Genomic DNA, 20,041 nt, shown 5'->3' with positions numbered 1-20,041 from the left:
ACTTAAGTCACTATGAATTGTACAATGGAATGTCAACGGCCTAGGCAACCATAACACAGAAACGTAATCAGCAGACTAACAAGAAATTATTCAGAACATCTGCCAGCCCACCCCAACGAGGAAGCAAGACAGTTACACCTCCAATCAGAAGTCAGACGAAGATTGAAGAGACAGTGACCAACAGACTTTATTCACCAATTTCAATTTTAAATTTTAATTTTCATTTCAATTTTAGTTTCAAATTGTAATCCTACAATAATTTAATGGCTGGTCATACAAGGGAAGATGGAAGGCAAAAGAGAACCGGGGAGAAGACGTACGTCCTGGCTGAAGAATTTGAGACAATGGAGTGGGAAAACGTCAACAGAACTATTCAGAACGGCTACAGACAGAGTCCAATGGGCCATGATGATTGCCAAAGTCCTTAGGGATGGAGCACGTTAAGAAGAAGAATAATGTAATTTGCTAGTGTTAGTATTGGGAGTATTATCACTGGATAATTTCTCCTCTCATGTATTTGCAATATTCACATTTACTAATAGCTGGTAAGAGCAGATTGCAAATTGGCAAATTTATTAAAATATATAAATTTATTAAAATATATATATATATATATATATATATATATATATATATATATATATATATATATATATATATATATATATATATATATATATATATATATATATACTCTGTGGTGGACAGCATATAGAAGAATGCGTGATATTTTTAAAGGTGATATACATATTAGCGTAAAAATAAGAAACTTTGATCAATGTGTCCTGCCTGTTCTCATTTATGGCGAAGAAACACGTAGTCTAACAAGGACATATGCACGAAAAGTAAATGGAAAGATCATTGTTGACCATAGCGTTGACAGATAGGGTTATAAATGACAAAATTCGTAGAGGTGGTGTATAGGACATTAAAAACAGATAGCTAAAATTAAATGGAAGTGGACACATCGCTAGAGTAAAAGATAGTTATTAATTGCTAACACCGTGCAAATGTAGTAACGCAACTTTGTCCGACCTGATCTCGGTTAACTTTGTAAGTATTCAAGTGTAAGAATATTCAATAAAATATAAAAGTACCGTCTTTTGGAGAGTGCAACATAAAGAATCGGTTGGGTTAACGTAGCTAGAACTCAGCGTCACATTATCATTTTTGAATGGGATTGTTCTAATTTTATATCTCTAAATTTGGAGTCATATAATGAACCATACTCCTCTATGAATCCAGAAGTACACGAATCACGAGTTGATCCTGACATCGCCTTTAATAAAACAGGGTAGTTTCAAACACTCAGTAATTGCTACACACTTTTTCATCTACAGCCTGGGTTAATGATCTATAGCTGTCGAGTTTGTGACTAAAAGAAATGTCACCGACATTTTCCATCAATCATGCCTTCAGCAGTACTCAACTGGCTTTCGCAAAATCAACTTGAAACGGTTGACTTATGATAAATATTTTTAATATCAATTTCTAATCTATTCTATATCTAATTTATATTTAAATGGGAATAAGCCACAATTAAAGGTTAAAATACGTTTATTGGCGTTTCAATTTCCACTTCGGAAATCGTTCTCAAAACACAAACATACAATGTTTGTATTTTGAGAACGATTTCCGAAGTGGAAATTGAAACGTCAATAAACGTATTTTAACCTTTAATTGTGGCTTATTCCCATTTAAATATAAATTAATTTAAAATGCCACAAGAAAATAGCTTCAGAACAATATTCTATATCTATTTTAATACATTTAAATACATGCTTACCTAAAACTCCTATCCTATAGTTAATTGTTACAATTATAATATCATAATCAATTAAAAATTTGGGATCATAAATACTAGCAAGTCCACTGTTGAAACCTCCTCCGTAAATCCAGAAAAATACAGGTAATAACTCTTTATTGCTAGATTTCTAAAAAATATAACAGAATTAGTGTGAGTAACAAACAAAGATCCAGATTGAAATAAAACCTTGATTATGGTTTATTGGCTGATATAAAGTTACTAGATGATATTTATCATGTTATAAATCCTTCGCGGGACATCTTCGGGGATATTCTAGCATTATCTAGAAACTTACCAAATATCCCAGAGAAAGAAGAAAATTTCCAAAGTAAATTTAAGACTACCAATAGATTACCTTTGGTTTTAGGCCCCAGGTTTTAGTTATAACTTGACTATAGTTTTGGAAGATTCGAGAAACCTCCATCCAATTATTAAATTGTTAAAGTGTCCAATTGTTAAAGTCATCGATGGTTACATTTACTCCATACTGCTATATGGTGTAGAAACCTGGACCATAAATACATGCTTACCTAAAACTCCTACCCTATAGTTAATTGTTACAATTAAAATATCATAATCAATTAAAAATTTGGGATCATAAATACTAGCAAGTCCACTGGTGAAACTTCCTCCGTAAATCCAGAAAAATACAGGTAATAACTCTTTATTGCTAAATTTCTAAAAAATATAACAGAATTAGTGTGAGTAACAAACAAAGATCAAAGAAACAAAATAAATTTAAGACTACCAATAGATTACCTTTGGTTTTAGGCCCCAGGTTTTAGTTATAACTTGACTATGGTTTTAGAAGATTCGAGGAACCCTGTTGGTTATGTGGTTAATATGGAATTTGGAATTTTGGTTTACCCTTAAATACTTAACCTCATTGGTTCTTTTTAGTTTCTTTCTAGTATTCCTAAATACTTGACCTCTTCTTAGTAAATGTTACTAGTTTAATTTAAAAGTGTCCACAAAGAAGTTCTCTTTTAGACACCAATTCTCTATATAATGAAGGGAGTATCAAATCTGATTCGCAACAGTACTGGAAATATTAGCCTATTACAATATCGTCTGCAAAACGCTGGATCCAAATTCATTAGCTGCTAAGCCCATGAAGCAAGTTATCAATGACTATATTTCATATTGTTAGTGACAGTACTTTCTCTTCAGGGAACCCATTACTTCCTCAGGTTATTGACACCTTCATACGTATCTGTGTATATTGTTTTACTCTGAAGGATCTAAACAATCCACTTGCCTATTGTGTTGTTGATTTTCTTTCTCACCAGTGCACTATGTATTGATATCTTCTTCTTATGGTGCCCTATCCAATTAGTGGATGTTCGCGACAATTCTGGCATACTCCTCTCGGTCTCGTGTGGCTCTAAAGAGTGTATGGGCATCGAGGTTTGTCCAATCCCTTTTGTTCTTAAGCCATGAGTATTTCTTTCTTCCAATGCCCCGTTTTCCTTCTATCTTCCCTTCCATACTAAGCTTTAAGAACTGGTACTTGCAATTTCGAAATATATGACCCAGATAACCAGTTTTTCTTCTTTTTATTATTGGCAGCAATTCTCGTTCTCTGTCCATTCAATTTATTACTCCAACATTTATTGTGTGATCTGTCCAGGGAATTTTAAGTAGTCTTCTAAATACCCACATTTCAAAGAATCGGTTCATCACATTGGTCTTTATGGTCCAGGTTTCTACACCATATAGCAGTATGGAGTAAATGTAACCATCGATGACTTTAAGCGCATTAGAGAATTCAAGTATCTTGGAACAACAATAACTGAAGACAATAACGGATCACAAGAAGTAAACAACAGGATCCAGGCCGGCAACAGATGTCTTTTGCCCTCCAAAACCGTATAAAATCGAAACAAATAACAAGACGTACGAAGATACAGGTTTATAAAACAATCATACGACCCGTTGTGATGTATGGAAGCGAAACGTGGACGATAACAAAGGCAAACGAAGAGAGACTATGTGTTTGGGAAAGAAATATCCTAAGGAAGATCTTTGGCCCTGTGCTGACGCACAGAGCCTTGGCAGACGCCAACATCATAAAAGAAATAAAGTCCAGAAGACTCCAATGGCAGGACACCTCAGAAGACATTCTGATGAACAAACAGTAAGACTGGTGTGGGAGGAAGTTCCAACTGGAAGGAGACAAAGCGGGCGCTCTTGTCTCCGGTGGCGAGATAATATAGCAGGAGACCTAAGCACTATGAGCGTGGAGAATTGGATGGAGGTTGCTTAAGACAGAAAACAGTGGAGGCATGTTGTCAAGTCGGCTAAAACCCACGAAGGGTTGTAACGCCACGGAGTAAGTAAGTAAGTAAATGTAACATTTTACAAAGCGATATCGAAGCGTTAAGTTAAGGCTGCTGTTGCTTAGCAAGGATCTCATATTAGTAAATGCTGTTCTGGCTTGCTCAATCCTGCTACGTATCTCTATGTCTGGATCTTGTTCTTTAGTTATCCAACTGAAATATGTATACCTATTGATGTAAGAACTCATTGTTGATATAAGAATACCTATTGATATAGGTATTATCAAATGCACCTTTTATGTCTAAAAATTTCACCAGGGTTACATGTTTCGTCACCAGATTTTACAGGCGATTCTCCAAGCTTTGGGAATGTATTCCAGAACATATCTAGCTTTCTTTGGTGATTTCCGCCAGATGTGACACGCTCGCAAGTGAGTTGTATGCTGCAAATACTCCCAAGATAGCTGCCGCACTTCCATTGATTAATTTAACAAGGTGGCTGTCAAGTTTTCTTCTTTTAGTTTGTCATATTGGCTTTTGACTTAAGGGATCAAACGTTGTAGTTCACCATTCAACCATTCACCATTTTTTTTATTATTCTTGCTTTACCTGAATGTATTTGCTTATAAGGAGACTATACGCCAAATAATACAACTAAGATGAATATTTGCAAAAGCGTCATGTGCATTTAACACTGAGTCTTTAAATGAAATACAAAATAACACTTTAATTTCACAGGAGTGTAATTGGTGCCATTTTTACTGCACGAATTACAATAACTTACCACTGGTCTATACACATTTAAAATAAGGCAGTCCTCTTCAGATATACCATAACCAAACTGAGGGCAAGTTTTATTGTTATAAGTTGCATTAAATACTCCTTCCCATGGTGTTTTTGGTATAGGAGGCTAAAAAATAAAAACATGTTATTAATATTTTTTATCTAGCTAATTGTAAAGGTTGAGGTGTTCTACGTGGGCGGGCGACTTAATAAACCCTTTGCCTTCATAAACTCCACATTCACATCATCTTCAACAATGATCTTGGAATTTAATGATTCATTAGCCGAACAGGATATTCATTAGATCGATATTGAAATACTAATGACGAAAGATTCAACCAAACGTGGATATTTTAGAGTTTTGGAAAATTGCAGTGGTCTACTTCTATTAAAAAAATAGCTAGCCGAAAATTAAATTTAATTGGTAGCTCTCCTACTTAAGAAATGTTGTTTTCCTGTGCGAACCGGTTTAGGAAAGTGCTATGTTTCTGCATTGAAACTGCAAGGATTTATAGTTTTTAATTTTACTAAAGAAATTTGTTAAGAGATTTCACATTTGATCAGTAATATTTTTAAAACTATATGTATAAAGATATCGTTAGATCTGAAGAGATAAGGAACGTAATATATTAACAAAACAGCAAGAAAAACTAAGAAGATGGACATAACATCGCTTACGATGCGAAGGGGAGACGTGTTGGAACGGATTTTGACACTGACCTATGGACTGGTTATTTGTTTGAATTCTGGCCATTCGTTTAAAACAGGAAAAAAAAACAAAGAAGAAAAATTGGTTATTTATTTGTTTGTTTGTCACTTGACTCTCTTTCTGAATTTTAACCAGAGATAGTAAACACGTACCTGATTTCTTTGATTTTTCTTACTTAAATAATTTCAAAAATGGATAGTAATGTATTACTGTATAAGTAAAATTTGGAAAAGGCATAATATTTGTTAGTTAAAATAATATTCATCATCATCATCATTCAGCCCCATTTTCACATCCATTGTTGAATATAGGCCTCCTCCAAACGTCTCCAGTTCTCTCTATTTCTAGCTGCTGCAATCCAGTTTGTTTCTATTCTCCTTAGGTCGTCGGTCCATCGGGTGGGTGGTCTGCCTCGACTTCGCTTGTCGGCTCTTGGTCTCCACTCCAATAATCTCTTCGTCCACCTTTCGTCTTCCATTCTAGCAACATGTCCAGCCCACCTCCACTTTTGTTTATTGATTCGTAGTATAATATCGTCTGCGCCAGTTCGTCGGCGTATCTCCTCATTTCTCACGCAATCTTTCAAGGTCAGGCCCAGCATTGATCTCTCCATTCGCCTCTGTGTTACCCTCAGTTTTTCGGCAGTAGCTTTCGTTAAAGTTAGGGTCTCTGCTCCGTAGGTCAAGACTGGTAAGATGCATTGGTTAAATGCCTTCCTTTTCAGGGGAATTGGGGTATTTGTTTTAAAAATGTCTCTCATCCTTCCATATGCTCCGTAGGTCAAGACTGGTAAGATGCATTGGTTAAATGCCTTCCTTTTCAGCGGAATTGGGGTATTTGTTTTAAAAATGTCTCTCATCCTTCCATATGCCGCCCATCCCAACGTGATTCGTCTATTTAGCTCGCAGGTTTGGTTGTCTGTGGTTATTCTAATTTCATGACCCAAGTATGTGTATTTATCGATTAATTCTACCTTGTTGTTATTGATCTGTATCTCTTCGCTGGGTACCATATTGGTCATCATTTTGGTTTTCTCGAAATTTATCTCCAGTCCAGTTTCTTGTAGTATGTCATTCAGTTCTTGGAGCATGTCTTTGATCTCTCCCAGATTATCTGACAGAAGCACGATATCGTCCGCAAAACGTAGATGGTTTAATCTTTCTCCATCGATGGATATTCTTTTCTGTTGCCATGTTAGTCTTTTAAATGCATACTAAAACACAATAAAATAATACTGTGTTATTGTAAATTGCAGATTTATAATTTTTGATCCATCCACGCCAAGACCATCTGCACAAAACACAAACATCAAGTTTGATTGTAAATGGACTGAAAACGATTCCAAATTATTATTAGATTTATGTATCAAATACAAACGCAAACTTTAGTACCAAATTACTGTGACTGAAAATAGTCCAACATTTCAATGATAATGGTAATATCAAAGTAACACCCAATAATTGTTTAAATAGTTGGAGGGTGCTTAAAAGGAATTACAAGAAATTTGTAGATAATAAAAAAAAACGGGTAAGTTTGTTATTGAATATGAATATTTATATTTTATACTAATGTGCACAGTTGTCAGTAAAGGCCGTAAATAAATTTTGAGTGTGAGAAGAAAATTGGAAAATTTTTTATAAATAAAAATGTATATTAACACCAAACACACCTGTCAAAAAGAACACCTGAATTAGAAAAAATTAGAATTGACAGAGTGATTTATTATAATGAACGATCGGAAAGAAAAAAACTTCAACAAATCAAAATAAGAAATGATATAATTGAAAGAAAAAACAATATAATTTAAGCAAAAAAATAATATTTGAAATCAGACAAAAAGTTTCATTTCCACTATTGTAAATTTTGTGTGTAATGTTAACAACAAATACTATAAAAATAGTTCTGAAATACTTTCTCACTTGAAAATTAAAATAAAACCACCAACGGACCAACTAAACGAAGAATTAAAACATGAGAATTTTTAAATGCGCAGGTCAGTCCAAACGGTAATAGATTGTGCCCATGATTCATGATACAATGAAAGAAGTCTTTTCATTGTATCATGGATTGTGCCCGCGTACTGAAATAACGGTTTCGAAACCGTACGTTGAACGATCACAAGTTGAGTTGGAGCGCCAAAGGAACGGTACGATAAACGGTCCATTTTCAGTTGGAACGAATTTTATCTATTACGCAGAAGCGTTACCGTATATTGTATGGTTTGGTTTCTGGGCGATTTGGAACAGACCTTACATAACATCACGATGTGGTCACTCTTTCCGGGTGGTCAGGACCTAGCGTTTATAAGAGAGGAGAATTAGTGTTTATTATCAATCTGTTATATTTTACCTGAAACCTATTCTTGCCAGTGGGAGGTTCTGCATATGGTATACTTTCAAAAGCCTGGAAGTCATTCCCTTCAAAACTTTGAAGGACATGCCCTCGTACTTTACTTCCTGTAGATAATGTAACTATTAAATCATCGGTAGTAGATACAGGTGAAGTTACCTACAAATAACAAAAAAATTATGATAAATATGATTATAAGTTGGTAATTTTTACTATATATATTTTTATTACTATTAAGAATACCGCTAATAGATTGGAAATATATTTTTAATTTGACACAAGCAAGTAAAAAGATGTTCAAAAATAAATTAAGATAATAAATTACAAAATAATCGTGTTACGATACTTCATTTACTAAAATTTCTTGTATACATATTTTTTTTTTAAATGTGAGTACGAAAAAAGAAAAAATAACCCTTCGCTTCTTTTACTGATGTTTTTATTGTATGTTGTTGCCCTTGTAGATTGGTGATTGATGTATTCTTCCTGTTTTAAGTGTTTTCTGTTTTTTAATAAATAAAAAATATCAAAAAAATGTAGTGAATATACACAATACTCACATAAAAATATAAAATGGGAACTTTCTACTTTGTATATATTTCCCTAAGACATTGTTCTTATATCTATGTGTAGTAATTTGGTTCCTTCACCAGAACTACCCTGGCAAAATCAAACAGAATGCTTAATATAAAACTATTGCCTTATCTTGTTATTGGTGAAGAGGCAATTTTTTAGCGGAGACCTAAAGACAAGCTCCAATTACAAAGCCCTAAACCGGTTATGCTTCGGAACAAACGATCACCTATTATTGCTAATATAACCTTTTAGAAAAATGTACTGAATATAATAAACCAGTAGCTTTAATTTGTAGGCTATGAAAAGACTATCGGTATATAAATATAATTAAACACATACTAAAAAGCGCAACAGCTAGTGTTAGAATGGGTAATCGTCATAACTCAGAAATTCCTGATACAACGTGGAGTACGTCAGGGGCACACCATATCATCGAAACTATTCACTACGCTTTCGGAATATATAAATATGTAAAGGGAAAACTGACTGGCTGAAAATTCTGTATACAGCGAGAAATACGGCAAAGAAACACCGTCTCTCCAAAGCTATTCACGAAGCTTGTAGATCATACTTGTAAGAAGGTACATCTGAACGAGCATGGTATCAACATAAATGGAGAAAAGCTTAGCTACCTGAGGTTCGCAGATGATATTGTGCTAAAAGCTGATAAAATAGATGATGTCAAAGAACTTTTAAATCAGCTATACCTTTTCTCGCTAGAAGTTGGATTGAAAATAAATATATGTAAAACCCAAATGATAACAAATCTTGTAGTCAGCGAAGGCATATGCGTAGGAAGAAGATCCGTAGACCAGGTAATGGCCTATAAATACCAAGGTCACGAGATTCGTATAGAAAATGATAACCAAACCGTTGAGCCTCTTCGTCGTATAAGACTGACTTGGGCATCCTTCGGCAAGTTGAACCACATTTTCAAATCGTCCGACATACCAATATGTCTTAAACGAAACACCTTTAATCCGTGTGTTTTGCCAGTGTTGACTTAGGAGCGAAAACGTTGACTATGACAGGGAGAAAAGTGAAAAATATCCGTGTGGCTCAAAGGGGATGTGCGAGACAAGATCCCAAACTGCCAGCTATGACGAAGATCAGGAGTGGCTAATGCTGTAGAGAGAATAGCAACACTGAAGTGGAACTGGGCAGGTCACTTGGCTTGAATGATAGATATCAGATGAACATAGCGGACACTGGAATGAAAACCAAGAGCTGATGCCTACCGAAGCAGAGCTCGTCCACCAACACGTTGCGTTGGACTGACGATCTTGCAATAGGAATTGGATGCAAATAAGTAAAAAGAATATTTAAAATATCGACCTGCATATTGAAATCGAAAATATTAAAAGAGTATAAGAAATAATTATACACCGATTCAAATATCTAGGATACACAGTAAATTATAAGTGGGATCCTAACGTAAAGACTAAGATCCAAATTTAAATAGCAATATCTAGATTAATAAAAATGAGAAAGCTCTTAAGCAACCGCAACCTAAGCGTTGGCATCCTATGGCGAGCTACGAAATGTTACGAACTCCCTGCACTACTGTACTTTACGAAGTAGAAGGATGGACGTTAACAGCAGCATCTATTAAAATTTAAAGGCTTTAGAAATGTGACTGTACACATACTGACACTACCTTGGACAGATGTAATGCCCAATACAAAGGTATTGAGGCGAACGGGTGAAGAGATGGATGGTTGCTTATTTTTTTAAGTCTTCCCAATGGACACATATTTTGAATATTATAGTTTAGAAAAGGTTCAAACTGCAATTGGAAGTCAGTAAAAACAGTTTCCCAACATGGGCAATCTTTAGTTGTGTTATTTGAAAGCATTTTGGAGCATAAAGACAATTTGAAACTGCTTAAATTTTTTTCGATTTTTTCTTCATGTTGTTATTGATATAGTTTCTTTTTTTAAGCGATCTGTTGTAATTTACCAATTGGTTTATTGTACATCTTCCATTTATTTATGATATCCGCTTCAGGATTTTGGAATCCTGTACCAACTTGGAGTCCCTTGGTAATGTCTCCTATGTTAAGCGTGCTAAGTAATAATAGTTTGCGATTTAGTACCTCACAGTCCTGCAAAAAATGGTTGAATATTTCTGGTTCTCTGCAACAGAGTCGACATTAAAGAGTCTCATTGCAGGTGTTCCTTGACTATTGCATGTCTACTAAGAAAGCTTGTTATGCTTTTGCTAGTTATTTGCAGTACTTCAACCATGACTACCTCATGACCTTCAAATATGTATTTTCCCATGTGCTTGATAAGGTATACTTTCTCAGTGTCTGTTAGTTTTTCTTGGCATTTTCATACTAGCCTAGAGATTACTTCAGGGCTTCTAAAGCTATTTTTACATCGTGTTTAAGCCTTTTTTTTATGGACTTGTCTGCTTTACATTTTTTGTATAAAAGCTAAGGTAGAGAAAAAAACTATACTTACCCCTGTTTTGGCAAAATATATAATAACACAAAAAAACAGTAATTTTAGATGAGCCATGGTTTAATTTTGTAAACATAGAGACACAAAATGTATACACAAATCCACTTTTATACCTGTTTTTCGACTGTTATCTCAATAAAATTCGAACACAGATAACTTCTTTAATCAATAAAACATATAAATCATATTAACCTGTTGTGAATAATTATCTTGAAGTGAAAAATAATAGATTATATTTTTGTAGTAGTGTTATGTATTAAACTTAGCATAAATTTTATCCCTTAAGTGCAAACACCTGTGAATGCGAAATTTTTATCACATAAAAAATAGTAAAAAAAATCAAGTAGAGTGTTATTATATTATTAATCTTAATGGAATTATTATGATGTGTTATTATCAGTTGTATCTGAAATATTTCTTTGAATAGTAATACAAATAATAAACATTAGCCAGGTGGCTATCTCTCCACAGTTCATGTATTACAAGAAAGATTAAAAGAGTTTCTATTGCCCAAGATATCGAAAGATTTAAAAAAAAGAAGAAAGGGAGAGGTGCATAATGGTGTGGCAAGATTCATGAGACGAGATGAGAAGGGTGGCGCACTGGAGGAAGTCGCTGATTCCTAATCGAGAAGAGGGATGGACTGCGGGCACCGGCGTTTGGATTACCTCCTGACGCAGATACTCACAGGACATGGTCTGCTGAACATATTTGGAAAAGCAGAAAAATAAAACTCTACACTCAATGAATAAATCTCTAGAATCACACAGAAATGAAAAGAAAGTATATGATTATACTGGACCTTGAAAAACTGTATGCGTACCCCTCGACTTCATCTGGATCTGGTGGACGCATGAGACAGAATATCCGACTTAATCAAAGATGGCCCGTGATTTTCTTTTAATACCTGCAACTTCAGTACCTGATAAGATATTATTTTCTGAAGCATCATTAGTAATTAGAAAACATAGAAATAGGTTAAGTGAGTCAACCAGATGGTTACTTTGTATTAATTCTTGGTCAAAGGAATTAATATAAAGTAACAGTGATGTCAATGCTGTCAATGTATTATCAAAACTATCCATATGTCAAAGTTTATGTCATTAATTTGGTTTTTTTGTGTTTTAACCACGTTTTAGCACAATCAAGCTTACCAAATGCAAACTTTATGGCCGTTGGGTAGATTAAACAAAAATATTGATTAACCAAGGGTTACATGAAGCCGAACAACTAGCCCAGGACAGAGAAGGATGGAGGGAAATCGTGAAGAAATGGAAGGCATAAAAAGAAGACGTGAAAAAACTGTAAAGGTCTGATGGTGTCACCCATCCCAAAAGGAATTAGGACTGAGGAGGAAGATATATAATCTTTCTGGTGTCAGTAGTTTCTGGTGTCAGTATTTCTCCTGTTTTTTCTTGTAAATTTTTCGGAATTTAATATTTTCATGCAACTACTCTAAGTGGGAATAAGCCACAATTATTAATTTAAAATGCCACAAGAAAATAGCTTCAGAACAACTACTCTAAGGCGATGAAATTCTAAAAAACTGGACTATTACAGTGGTAGAGGGAATTTGTTTCCTATTTTTCTATTTTTACAATAATAAATCAATTAAAGAAAAATATTTTTATTCATTTATTATTTGTTTTAACTTTTTTATTACATATCATTCACCTTAATATGAGATGAGGGGCTCCCTTATAAAAGGATCTAAAATTGATTTAATTTCATTATATTGTCGAGGGTTTTCTTTGACTTCAAATGTCGAATCAATATTCAAATACTTCACAGATCCAGGTTTAACTTCTGGCCAAATGATTTTTTGCAGATCTTCATCTTCCACAGGAGTAGGGTTTCTGTAAACATAAGCAACATAAATAAACTATTAAGCAAAGAAAACATGAATAAATGGTTCAAATACACTGAGAAAATTTTATTAAGCCTTATTCGTGCCAAAGAAGTCGGGACGCTACAGAACTATTAAAACTTATTGAATGACAACTCTATTACAAGAATATAACATCTCTTTATTTTTTTTAGAACTTTTTATTAATGAAATGAGAGTTGGAATTTAAAAAAGAACTAGAGGAGCTCTGTTGGCTTTAAATGTTCTTACACAATCGCCCCTTATAACTTAGGATCTCTTTCTTTATAACCTTTATAGTGTTCGCATGATGCCGGACTGGTAATATTACTTTATCATTTACTGCTTTTAACAAGCCAAATAAATAATGTTACCCTAAGTTAAATATAAACCATAGTTTTGTCTATTATTTAATAATATCAGTGGTAATTTGGAACTTTATTTCGCTTCCATTTTGGATAGTTTTTTTTTGTTAATTACATCAAAATTTTTAAAATACTGTTCTTGGAACATTTTTTTTTCTTTTACAAAACTGACCAATGGACAAATTCGAATTTAGTTATAATTTCCTGAATATACTGCCTCTCAAACTACTCTCGAAGCTATATTTATAATCTCACTAAAATGCTACGATTCATCAAATAAGTGTATTGCCCTCTGCATAGAACAAAAACCTTTGACTTTTGAAAGCTGGCAAATATAATTTGAACCAAGGAAATGATTGCAGGCATTTCCTCAATACCTATTAGGCGATCTATAGTTTGCAGGAAGTTGAAAAAACTGTAATTAAGCTACTAATCGATATGTTTCACAATTATATACGATGAAACTATACAAATTCAGGAAATTAAGACTAATATGAGATTACAAATTAATGGACTAACTTGTGATTGAATACTATTGGTGATTTTGATACGCGAAAACCTAAAGAAAAGCCTAAGATATTTGAAGATAAAACTTACTGATATTTTATGAAGTTGGTCCACCATTTAAGTATAGGTTTGCGAAGGGATTCGTTGTGTGTATTACCATCGAAATATACACCCCACATGTAATATAAATCGGCTGAATGTTCAACACCTGAAATTTGTTTACCTACTTGTAATTGTAATTTAAAATAAAATTTTTGTGGATACGGCTATTTCTATAAAAAAATAAAAGTAGTTATAATGTAAACTAATATACCTGGGAAGGTGTTGCTCTTGTTATACCATGATAATTCATACATATATACAGGAACATATAGAGATGCAGTTTCAGCTTGACGTGCTATCGAACGACTAAACACTTCGTCGCTGGTATACTAGAAACAGATATATTGGCCATTAGGATCATTTGGGAATAAAATACATATCAGGGTGTCACAAAAAGTTTGATCATAAATTATACCACGATTTTTAGAGATAAAAATAAGTCGATTTGGCCCTAATTTACTTACATGAAAAGTTCACCTACAAAAAGTTATGGGGTATTAAGGTTACAAAATAAAACCGATTTTTTTAATATTGCTCCGAAACGGTTTAAAAAGTTTTTTTTATTGGTACCCCATTTTGCTTATTAAAAGTACGCCGTAGCGTACAGTAGACTCCCTCTTAACCGACCACCTCCGGACTAGAGCCTGGCATTAATCCGATGTGGAGGCATTTTCATGAGAAAAATTAAGTACATACATACATATATCAAACACATGTACAGGAAGGTGTATAATAATAAAGATCACGGAATATACAGTTGAAAAATACTATTTATTTTTATGTACATATATACATATTTAAATATTTTACAAACTTGTTTTAAAAAAATCGGCAACTTTCTTCTGTTTCTTGACATTAAGCAAATTTTTAAAAGCTATATCTCTCCATTTTTTAGAAACCAAGACGTCTATTGAAGATGACCCAGCTTGTTGTTCAATATACTTTAATGCCACCTCTATTGCAGCCCTCGCTTCGATGTGGCCGACCTTTTCCTCTCCGCCAACATCATTATCATCAGTCTCCACATTTTCATAGGGCTCTTCATGTGTTGGTAGTGTAATTATTTCGTCGTCTGTCAAAAATTCGTTTTCAAGTTCCTCATCACAGTTCATCCATTTTTCAATATCTTCGGCCTGCAATTGAACCTTTTCGGATAACGTTTGGAGATCTTGAAGAATGGTTGTAGAATTATCTTCTTCGTGTGATTGTTGACACTTAACAAATTCCTCAATGTTGGCCCAAAGTTTTCGCCACGACTTAAAGAAAGCAGAAGCAGGAATTTCTTGGAAGACGGAAGCTAACATGTAAATTACATCCTTTAAGTTAATTTTTTTGATAATATCAATAAGATTGAGATCTTCACTTTCTGCGCATTGTAAAATTTTGGACAGTAATTTACGTCTATATCATATTTTCAAGCTTTCAATCTTTCAAGTTTTCAAGATGAGTTGAAGCATTATCCAGAAGTAGGACTGCTTTAGTGGGAAGATTTACGCTCTTAAGATGGCGCGTTACTCGATGGCAAACCATTCTTTAAATAGATCAACGCTCATCCATGCTGCTTTTTGTGATCTGTAGAATACGGGGAGGGACGATGGATGTAAATTTTTAAATGCAGGCGGTTGAACAAACAGCAACTGTAATGTGCTCTTTATTCTTTTTAAATCCAGAAGCCAATTTTTCATGACTTCTCAAAAATGTTTTTTCTGGACACATTTTAAAATTGAGAACCGTCTCATCCATGTTATATACTTGTTCGGGTTTAAATTTTTTTATTTTTATAATTTCTACAAACTTGGAGGTAAAATCAGTTATACCTGAAGCGTCCGCGGACATTTTTTCTCCACTTAGGCGTGCATAATTAACTTTGTGACGTGCCTTCCAGCGAGTCAGCCAACCTTCACTTGCAATAAATTTGACTCCGTTTATAATTTGGCTGTGTATACATAAAGCCTTTTCCCTTAGAATCGGGCCGCTAATAGGTGTGCCCCTTGGCCGTTCTTGAAGGAACTACAACCAAAGAGCTTCATCTTCTATCTCGAATTTCGTTTTTTTTAGTGCATCTAGTTTTTAGATTTTTATCTGATTCCATTTCGGCGCAGACATCCTCAATTGAACGCCGATCCCTTCGCCAGTCATTTACTGTACTTTTTCCCACATTCAACTCTGAACAAATTTTCTTCGCCGATTCACCTTTGTCGATCCGTTTAAGCGCACTTAGACGTTTTTCCATCGTCACAACCACACGTTTACGCTTTTCACTAATTTTCGCACAAGACGAATTCAATCCTCCTGGAAAGCAAAAACAGAACTGACAACCGGTGGCAAGAGACGATCATCAAGGGGCGCTTATGATCATCTCGTACGCAAAACAATAGGAAAGGGGAGTGGCAGGTTAATAGGACGGCCGGTTAGTGCGGGACTGGTTAAGAGGGAGTCTACTGTATTTAAATTCAACTTCAAATTTCAAATATTGATACTTTCGTTGTTTAAATCAGAGGAAATGGTGTTTAAATTAATACTACCGACATTCTCGGAAGCCAATGGGAACTCCCAATAATGTTCATTCTTCTTTTAAGCAATATACAACCAGTAATAACAATTAATCTGATGTGACAGATTGCAAATTAATTTTTGTTTTTCTAATTTGCATAATAACGAAAGGTATACTGGTGTACATCACAAATTCAACCATTTTACATTATTAGCTTTTATTTCAATTTTTTGTAGTAATGATACATGATTTTAAATTGTACCAATAAAAAAAATAGCGTAAAATATTCGTGGACAACTGGTCTTTAAAACACTTGCTCTATTACACTCCGGCTACGCCCTCGTGCTCGAAAAATCGTGCGTGTTTTAAAGACCTCAATATCCACTTATACTTTAATATATTATTATGAAAATTTATATTATGTATTAGAATGCCAATAAAACCGAAGTACCGAAAAAACATTTTTCTTGATTTTTCTGAATGTTTAGAAGATCTCCAAACATTGTCCCCTATCCTTTTTTACAGTACAATATTGGAATAAAAACGGGACGTTATTGGAATGAAATACGTATTCTATAACTTTGTTATCTGTTAGTGTTAGAGCCATTTAATAATTTAATAATCAAGATCTCAAGAAATGTATTAAGTCTAGCAAAATTTGATGGGTTTGATATTATAAACCACATTTTTTAACGTAAGACGACTCAGAATTTTTTTATTTAGGTTCATAATTATGGGCAATGGTTATATTGTAAGCGGCAGTCCGAAAAGATCACTCAAAGAATTGGGCCTGATCCGACGTCACGGTGAACTATTACATTATATTTTATCCTCCTCCTCTATCTTTTCTCCTTCGTAAGAATGGCGTCATGTAATTTGTTTGACTTTTTCTGTCCAATTATCTTTCTCTTGTGCTCTTGTGCATGTTGTTTTGCTTTGGAGAATGAGTAACCAGTCATGTCCTTTATTTGGGCCGACCATCGTACTGGAGATCTTCCTCTGGATCTTTTATCCGCTACGTTACCTTCAACTATCATTCACTCCATGCCTTCTCTTCTTCTAGTTATATGTTCAAAATAAGTTGTGATAAGTCTAGTTTTTTATGTTAATTTCTGTTAGAATTGAGTTATTTGTGCGATGGGCGGTCCATGGTATGCGCAATATTCTACGGTAGACCCACATTTCAAATCCCATTATACGTTTTGAATCGGCTTCTTTTATTGTCCAAGTTTCTGAAGCATAGGTGGCGATAGGAAATATCAATGCTCGAACAAGGCGTAATCTTTTGTGATGTCACTGTTCTTCCAAATTTTTGTGAGTTTGGCTGTTGCCGATCTGGCCATTGTGATGTGTCGAAGGATCTCGTCTTTGCATCCTCCACAATAATAACGGAGCCTAAGTAATTAAATTGCCTGACCCTGCCATGTACCTTTTCTCTGCTTGGTTCTTTCTAAGTCTATCGATGATCATCACTTTGGTTTTCTGCATATTTGCAAAATTATTTGATTATTGGTCATCAGCATAACGTATGTTTTTGATTTTTCTTCCTCCTATCGTTGCTCCACCTTGCCATTCCTCACAAACTTGACGCATAATATGTTCACTATATATATTTAATAGAATAGGGGATATTATGCATCCCTGTCGAACTACAAATTTTAATTTGAAGTTTTTCGAAACCACATTATTAACTCTTACATTAGCAGTATTATTTACATATAGTTTTTGTAATAAATAGATTAGATGATGCATTTTACGATCTCGAAGGCCTTGGAATAGTCAACAAGCATTAATATGTTTCTATGTTAAACTCTCGAGATTTTTCGATAATTTGACGAATACTAAAAATATGTTCTCTTGTTCCTCTACCTGGGACGAATCTACATTGTTCTTGGGGAATTTGTAGTAAGAGAATTGATTTTAGTCTTTCACTGATGATGGTTAGAAGTACTTTTTCTCAGGTGTGATATCAATGCTACTGTACAGTAATTACTGCAATCTGTCGGTGAACCTTTTTTATTACCTTATTTATAATATTTTATCACCGTGTCGCAATTTAATTATTTTATGTACGATGTTATTTAAAAGATCCTAGAAATAAGCTTTTCGTTATTTGGGTAACCAACCTTTTATATTTTATTTTGAAACTAAGTTTTTAGTTAATAATCACTAAACGATTTCCCGAATCGCGTCGAATAATTTTTTTAGGCTTACCTCATCGAAATAAATACTTTTTTTCTTTTGGTAATTTTACAAAAAATGCTTCCTTTTTGAGTTATTTGCAATTTTTTGTTGAAAAATGCTTCTTGGGAATATTTTTCTAGAAAACCACCAAGTAAATTGCATTTCTACAAAAACCTTTATAATCTTTAAAACTTCAAGCATAAGATAGAATATTTTCACAAAAATAAATGGATTTTATCTAATAAGCATTTAGCATGATTAGCATATATAGATAAGTATGAGCGGTATGTCTTATAAAAGTGTGGAGAACGGTTAAGGAACAGTTACCACACCACTTCCATTTAACAACTTAAAAAATTACTTCCACAAGACCATTCCAAACTTAAAAGATTTTGTGATTGAATTAAAAAGAAAATACATGTCCTCAATACACAAAAAGGGGGACAAAAGGAATTGTAATAATTATAGAGGCATATCGGTAACCAGCACCCTGAGCAGACTGTATGGACGAATTTTGAGAAATATGATCGAGGAAGAATATAAGCGCAATGAAGAGGAAGAACAAAGCGGGTTCCGTGCAGGAAGATCGTGCACCGATAACGTATTTTGTCTTAAACAAATAATAGAAAAAAGATCGGCTAAGAATCTAGAAACTCATATTACTTTTGTAGACCTGCAAAAAGCATATGACAACATCCCCTTAACAAAACTGTGGACAACGTTGAAAAGATCTAACATCAACCACACATTGATAAATGCTGTACAAGAACTATATAGAGACTCAAAGGCACAGATAAAAACAGGAAAATATCTATCGGAAGAATTCCTGGTTACAAAAGGCTTGCGACAGGGATGCTGTATCTCACCAACCTTATTCAAGATATATGTTGCAGCGGCATTGGAAAGATGGAAAAGAAAGGTACATAGGATGGGTATAGAGCTTAGCAATGAATGTATATATACACTCCAGTTTGCTGATGACCAGTAGTCATAGTGATGACCGGTAGTGCTAGCGACCGACAGGGAAGACATGCAGTACATGCTAAGAAAACTGATAGAAGAATATAACGACTGGGGAATGAATGTCAATACAACAAAAACCAAATATCTTTGTATTGGAAACGAGTCAGATAATATAGACCTCGAAAACGGACAACATATTTCCTGCTGTCAGAGCTATGACTACTTGGGTGTTGCCTTTGACAATACAGGAACTGATACACGGGAAATAGAAAAACGAATCACTCAAGCAAAGAAAGTCTTAGGATGTCTCAATGGTATACTGTGGAGTAAAGAGATAACGAAAGGAAGGAAATTTAATATATATGAGACCATGATTAAAACTACTCTTCTTTATGGCGCTGAAACATGGAGAATTAGTGAAAAGAACAAAAAGCGAATAGAAGCAGTAGAGATGGATGCAATGAGAAGATCTTTAGGTATTTCCAGACGAGACCGAATCAGAAATGATGTAATAAAACAACGTATGGGAATAGAAGGAAATATAACTCAAGATATAGAGAAGAAACAATTAAGGTGGTATGGGCATGTTCAACG

At 34.2% G+C, this 20,041-nt stretch overlaps 2 protein-coding genes across 3 annotated transcripts in view; both read right to left on the bottom strand.

Annotated features, from left to right (window-relative positions):
• LOC140447329 (para-nitrobenzyl esterase-like) overlaps positions 1 to 11,120 on the bottom strand; it is a 32,190-nt gene extending 21,070 nt beyond the window's left edge. The window contains exons 1-4 of one of the 2 annotated variants that reach the window (XM_072539929.1): positions 10,969 to 11,120; positions 7,928 to 8,086; positions 4,871 to 4,996; positions 2,338 to 2,485 (exon numbers count right to left, since the gene is read on the bottom strand). In XM_072539929.1, the coding sequence (XP_072396030.1) occupies positions 2,338 to 2,485; positions 4,871 to 4,996; positions 7,928 to 8,086; positions 10,969 to 11,025 (490 nt within the window). In that variant the 5' untranslated portion in view covers positions 11,026 to 11,120. Of the gene's footprint in view, positions 1 to 1,786; positions 1,935 to 2,337; positions 2,486 to 4,870; positions 4,997 to 7,927; positions 8,087 to 10,968 lie in introns of both variants that reach the window. The other variant, XM_072539928.1, reaches the window with a different exon arrangement.
• Positions 11,121 to 12,579: 1,459 nt separating this feature from the next.
• The window catches only part of LOC140447328 (juvenile hormone esterase-like), a 36,148-nt gene continuing 28,686 nt past the window's right edge, over positions 12,580 to 20,041 (bottom strand). The window contains exons 9-11 of the mRNA XM_072539927.1: positions 14,018 to 14,135; positions 13,795 to 13,912; positions 12,580 to 12,824 (exon numbers count right to left, since the gene is read on the bottom strand). Coding sequence (XP_072396028.1) covers positions 12,644 to 12,824; positions 13,795 to 13,912; positions 14,018 to 14,135 — 417 coding nt within the window. The 3' untranslated portion in view covers positions 12,580 to 12,643. The remainder of the gene's footprint in view (positions 12,825 to 13,794; positions 13,913 to 14,017; positions 14,136 to 20,041) is intronic.

The sequence above is a fragment of the Diabrotica undecimpunctata genome, chromosome 8 (assembly GCF_040954645.1).
Source record: "Diabrotica undecimpunctata isolate CICGRU chromosome 8, icDiaUnde3, whole genome shotgun sequence".
NCBI classification, from domain to species: domain Eukaryota; kingdom Metazoa; phylum Arthropoda; class Insecta; order Coleoptera; family Chrysomelidae; genus Diabrotica; species Diabrotica undecimpunctata.
Note: the sequence above shows the minus strand (reverse complement) of the source record. Positions and strands in the feature narration are given on the sequence as shown.